Source organism: Poromitra crassiceps (genome assembly GCF_964638095.1).
Source record: "Poromitra crassiceps genome assembly, chromosome: 8".
NCBI classification, from domain to species: domain Eukaryota; kingdom Metazoa; phylum Chordata; class Actinopteri; order Beryciformes; family Melamphaidae; genus Poromitra; species Poromitra crassiceps.
Window position 1 is genome coordinate 52458453 of NC_139629.1, and position 6000 is coordinate 52464452.

The window sequence follows — 6000 nt, forward strand, 5'->3', positions numbered from 1 at the left end:
CTGAGAGACAGACAGGCAGGCAGGCATGGAAGGAGAGAGACATAGAGAGAGAGACAGACAGACAGGGGTGAGGCAGGCAGGCAGGGAGAGTGAGACAGAGACAGTGGTGAGACAGGCAGGCAGGGAGAAAATGACATTGTATGAGGCAAAGATTAGCTGTTATTTTTCTTTCGTTTTTCCCTTAAATTTGACTTTATGTTTCATACGTTATGTCTAGAATTTCATTTATTTTGACAATCATGTACTGTCACTTTAAGAGATTTGCACCCACACCCTCAGCTAAGCTGTTGTATGGTGGAATCAGTTCAGTTGAGGCAGAGACAAGCTGTTTTTATATCGTGTCTAGTTTGATTAGTTTGATATTATCCAGCAAAGAAGATTCAGTGGATATAACCTGTGACACTTGTGGAATAAAAGTTGTTTGTGTTTTCCAACCTTACAACAGACTCAGCTGAACATGTGTTGGCCCTGACTAGCAGCTAGGTGCTATTGTTGCAGTTACAGACATGAAAACTGAAATTGGGGGGGGGGGGGGACAGCTTTTGGCTCTTATTTGACATTTTAGAGGGCTTTTATTTTGAAACGCTTCATCAGAATGACACGACACTTCCTGTGAGGTATGCGTGCGTCCACAGCGTGCACATGTGGCGTGTGTGTTTACCTGATTAGCAAAGTAGAGTGAGTAGGCGTGTGTGACCAGCCTGGTCCTGAAGCTGAGGGCCAGCTGTCCCTCCAGGAAGCGGATGCAGCTGTTGATGAAGGTCGCAGGAAGAGCGACCAGCAGCCACTTAAAGATCTGCAGCGCAAAGTCCCGAGGCTGCTTCTGCACGATGGACTTCACTATCAACCCTGAAACACACATGTTCTTGACGTTTGTTTGTTTGTTTATTTGCAAGCAGGTTGAACAAAAAATAAAATGTATACAAAAAATAACTAGAACGACCGCACCTCGGATTTATGCCTCCGCCATTAGGTCCTTCTTGAGTCCAAATCGCCATTTGAGGCAAATTGGAAGAAATTCCGTCATGGCGCTCCTGAGATGTTGCGTTACAGAGCTTGGAAATTGGGTGTGTGAGGTCACAGTGACCTTGAACTTTGACCTTTAACCATCAAAATCTAATGAGTTCATCCTTGAGTCCAAGTCGATGTTTGAGGCAAATTTGATGAAACTCCGTCAAGGCATTCCTGAGATATCGCGTTAACAAGTTTGAAAATGGCGTTTGAGAGGTCACAGTGACCTTGGCCTTTGACCTTTGACCACCAAAATCGAATCAGTTCTTGCTCGAGTCCAAGTCGATGTTCCTGAGATATCGTGTTAACAAGCTTGAAAATGGCGTTCGGACCAAATGAAAAATGCAACAATGTTGCAACTTCACCCGCTCAAATCGTACCGAGTCCACCAGCTTGTATGTGAAAGCGACCTAAGACAGGGGGCCCTATTCTCCCACAGGCCTTCGGCGCTAAAACGGGCCTTAAACGCAAAAAAACATGCCTTGCGCCTGTTTTGGGACGATATCAATATGGCTCTACGCTGCCAAATGCGCTTTAGGCCGAATGGGCGTGGCGCAGTCCCAGAATGGGCCAGAGTGGGCGTGTCGGCGCTAAATACCGGCCTACTGCTATCTTCCCACCTGGCGTAAATTTAGCGCTTTGCGCTTTTGAAAACCAGGCCTATTCAGAGTGCGCCAGTTGCGCGGAACGCTCCCCTCTGGCTCTCTCCCTCCCCTCTGGCTCTCTCCTCTGTCACCCTTCTCTGTGTCACTCTCTCCCTCTCTCCTCAGTCTGACAGGCACAATACCGACTGACTCTCTCTGACTCCCTCGCTCAGACAGACACAACACACGTCCTATAGGAAATAGCAGTTGTAAGTTTACTGCCTGTGAATGTCCCAGCATGCAATTGGGTACTCCATTTCGCTACTAAATAGCAACCAAATGAGGCGAAATAGATATAAAAGGTTGATATAAAATAATGTGTAATGGTAACACAGCCTGCAATTGTAGAACATTTCAATATTGGACCAAATAAAACATCGAAATTAAAACACCACCCTAAGTGAAACATATATGTCCTCCTGGGCCTATATATATCCCTTGTCGTTTTAACGTGATTTAGATAAGTGACAGCGGAACGCGCATCTGCTATACTGTGATGTCCGCTCCAATAACTTGGCCCTACTTCACATTTAGTTTTACAATAAAAACACATTTATGCAATGACTTTACATAATGTAGGGTATATTTATGTGCATCATTCTACCTGCAGCAGGCGAGAGAAAACGATATCGTTCTGGACAAACTTTCACCAATATAAAATTAATCTCATCATATAGGGATAGGCTATATTTTTCTAGCTGATGCCTTTAGAACATTCTTTTCACTTTGATCTTGCTATAGTGTAGCGTATTTACATGCTTGCAGTATTTAAACTGCAGTTAGATTGGTTTGAGAAGCATAATAATATGGAATAATAGCCAATAATGGAGACAGACAGACTGGATGAAGGGAGGGGGGGGGGGGGGGGGGGGGGGGCAGAGCGCTTGGCTTTCGTCAGGTTTTGCGGGACCAGTGGAATTGGAGCTAAAAAGGCAAGCCTGCGATTCGTTTATTGCACTTATCCAATGAGCATGACGGTGCATAATTTTACGCTTAAAAGGCGTGGTTGTAATGCTGTAGGCTGCGTCTAGCACCAAGACCAAGATATCAAGTGCGCTGGTCCACGCCCACTGCGCCAGGCGCTCGGCGTAGAAACTAGGCCGATGCAACGATAGGGGCCTATATCTAGTCTCATATCAAGATATATCGCTATATTGCTCAGCCCTAACTATCGCTCCATAGTTTGAATTGGTGCAGGTTGGATGATTGTGTGTGTGTGCGTGTGTGTGTGTATGTTGTAAGGCGTCTGGTCTTTAAAGTTGTATTGTCACTGTATGTTGTGTATAAGAAAAAATTACAATAAACATATTGGGGGGAAAAAAACTATCGCTCCTGAAATATTCATGTTTAACATGTTCTCAATATGTTATACTGTATGTGCACACATGCATGCACACACACACACACACACACACACACACGCGCGCACACACACACACACACACACACACACACACACACACACATACCGTCCAGCGTAGCCACGTACACGGACAGGAAGGTCCTGCAGATGAGAGCGAGTGAGTGCAGAGCGAGGAGAGCGACCTCTGGACACAACAGACGAGGGAAGAGAAGCTTCAACAGACGAGCCAGACGAGACAGGAACAGACCGTCCACTGCTGGCCCCCTGCTGGACACAGAGAGCATTACATATTGACCATCCACTGGTGGACCCCTGCTGGACACAGAGAGCATTACACACTGACTGACAGCGTGGGGCTTTAACATAACATATCATACATACAGATACAGTATCTATACAGCTATATTAATATAGCATTATATCATATCATAATATAACCAGAGGAGGAACTGATGCTCCACTGCTGGAGACAGTGCACTCAGAAAGTGCAGACCTCCTCCCAGGCCAAACTTAGTGAGTCAGATCAGAAGCCTAACCTAGCTTTTTGTGGGCAATTTGCCCGGAGCCCCGCTCATTTCCTATCCTGGTAGACAGGCTCATTCATTCTGCCCCACAGATCACATTAATGCCTCTCTTCCTACAATTCCAGACTTTTTAAGAGATTTTCAGGCCTTGAAAATCAAAAACTAAATTTACAACTTTTTAAGACTTTAATGATCCACGGGGCCCCGCCCCCCTGACTGTTATAACACTGAGAATGTTTCTAATGAGAATGAGCAGCTTAACACAAGCTCACAGACATTAAAGACATTAAAGAGACAGAGACAGAGACAGACAGAGACAAAGACAGACAGAGACAAAGACAGACAGACAGAGACAAAGACAGACAGAGACAAAGACAGACAGAGACAAAGACAGACAGAGACAAAGACAGACAGACAGAGACAAAGACAGACAGACAGAGACAAAGACAGACAGAGACAAAGACAGACAGAGACAAAGACATACAGACAGAGACAAAGACAGACAGGTGGAGAAACAGAGACAAAGACAGACAGACAGGTGGAGAGACAGACAGAGATAAAGACAGACAGAGACAAAGACAGACAGGTGGAGAGATAGGCAGAGACAAAGACAGACAGAGACAAAGACAGACAGACAGGTGGAGAGACAGACAGAGACAAAGACAGACAGGTGGAGTTTCTAATGAGAACTAGCAGCTTTACAGAAGCTCACAGACAGAGAGAGAGGCTTGACTGTGTCAACACTTCTCAACTGTGCTGTTACACGCTAAGTACAAACTTCAATTTCTATTATTGCACAAAATATATCAATTCAAGCACTTTCAATGACTATTAACTCATTCACCGCCAATGACGTCTTTGACGTGTTATCAGAAATAGCCCTCCCCGCCAATGACGTGTTTGACGTGTTTTTGTTTTTATGAGTGCAGCGCATAGTTGAAACACTTACCCAGCCTGTGACATAGTTTCGGGTCCCTAACCTCAAACTCAAGCCGACAGCACGTTATCAAACACATACCGCAGCTGTTGTTTGAAATTAGGAAGAAGGTGGAAAGGAAACGCGCTTCCTTGTTGCAGAGGAGAAACGCCATTGAAATGCCCCCTCGCCGCGCTGCAGAGCTGATCGACTTGCTTCAGAGCAGCGGACATCGAAACCGCAGTAGTCAAACCCCGTGACCAACATGATCGATCCTGGTCCCTGGACCCCGTTCCTATGTGCCAGCCCGAAAGAGACGAGACGGAGTCACAACTGTGTGGAGGAGGAGAAGCTGTTCGAGGAGGAGAAGCTGTTCTCCTCCTCCACACAGCCTCGCCACATAAATGGCTTTCACACAGACGGCTGCGTGCCCTCCAGTGTTGCTCCTGGCCAATCCCAGCGCCACAGGGCGTGGTTATTGCTTATCCTAAGTGGGGTTAGAAATCTAAAAGGGGGATCGTGTGTGTGTGTGTGTGTGTGTGTGTGTGTGTGTGTGTGTGTGTCTGTCTGTCTGTCTGTCTGTCTGTCTGTCTGTCTGTCTGTGTGTCTGTCTATACACTCACTCACACTGAGCAAACTGTATTGTTGAATGTAAAAAAAGCACTTCAAATATATATATATATATATATATTTTTTTTTGTCATTTGTGTCATAATGAATAATATTTACATGTCTGATGTCAATACAGTTCAAAATAAAAGAATTGAGAGCGAGTTCTGCCTGATATTGTGTGCTGTGTACATAAATGCCATTTTCTGCAATTTCTTTTCTCACAGAGACTTTTTGCGTGAAAACAGGGTGTATATAAATGGCTATAAGTAGAGTACAGAACATGCTAAAAGCTCACTTTTTTTTCCCTGGTGAACCCAGAGACGTACATCTTCATTTTGAGGTATTGCAAATCACTCTGGTGCTAATAGATAATTTACTGTGGGTCTTGAAAGATGACCAACAATTATGAAAATCTTTGGCCTGTGCTAAATATTGGCAGTCCTAAACTGGCGGTGAATGAGTTAAGGCCTTGATTCCATGCAGACATTTTCAAGGACCCCAAGGACCCATGGGGACCCTGAAATTAGTATTAATCAAATAATGATTTTTAATACTGCAGTCTGCAATGTGCTGCTGTGACCTCAGGGGTCAAGGTCAGTCACAGTCTCACACACACAGACAGTACCTGTTATTGCCCGTCCTCTTCCCTCCATTTTTGTCCAGAGAGTTGTGGGTGGAGTCAACCTTGTCCATGTGTAGATTAGCTCCGCCCAGCTGCTTCACTCCTGCTGTTCTCTGGAAAACAAAACAAACGCACCCTGTTTAGACTGGATCAGACTGTGTGTGTGTGCGTGTGTGTGCGTGTGTGTGTGTGTGCGTGTGTGTGTGCGTGTGTGTGTGCGTGCGTGCGTGTGCGTGTGTGTGTGTGTGTGTTAGGGATGCTTCGATCATGTTTTTTTTGCCACCGATCATCTATGACAGTGGTTCCCA

The 6000-nt window shown here is 45.3% G+C and overlaps 1 protein-coding gene across 1 annotated transcript in view; it reads right to left on the reverse strand.

The window, feature by feature from the left end:
- The window catches only part of abcd1 (ATP-binding cassette, sub-family D (ALD), member 1), a gene marked incomplete at its 3' end in the record, with an annotated part of 42165 nt that overhangs the window by 25048 nt on the left and 11117 nt on the right, over nucleotides 1–6000 (reverse strand). The window contains exons 3-5 of the mRNA XM_083641300.1: nucleotides 5696–5805; nucleotides 3125–3282; nucleotides 662–849 (exon numbers count right to left, since the gene is read on the reverse strand). Coding sequence (XP_083497426.1) covers nucleotides 662–849; nucleotides 3125–3282; nucleotides 5696–5805 — 456 coding nt within the window. The remainder of the gene's footprint in view (nucleotides 1–661; nucleotides 850–3124; nucleotides 3283–5695; nucleotides 5806–6000) is intronic.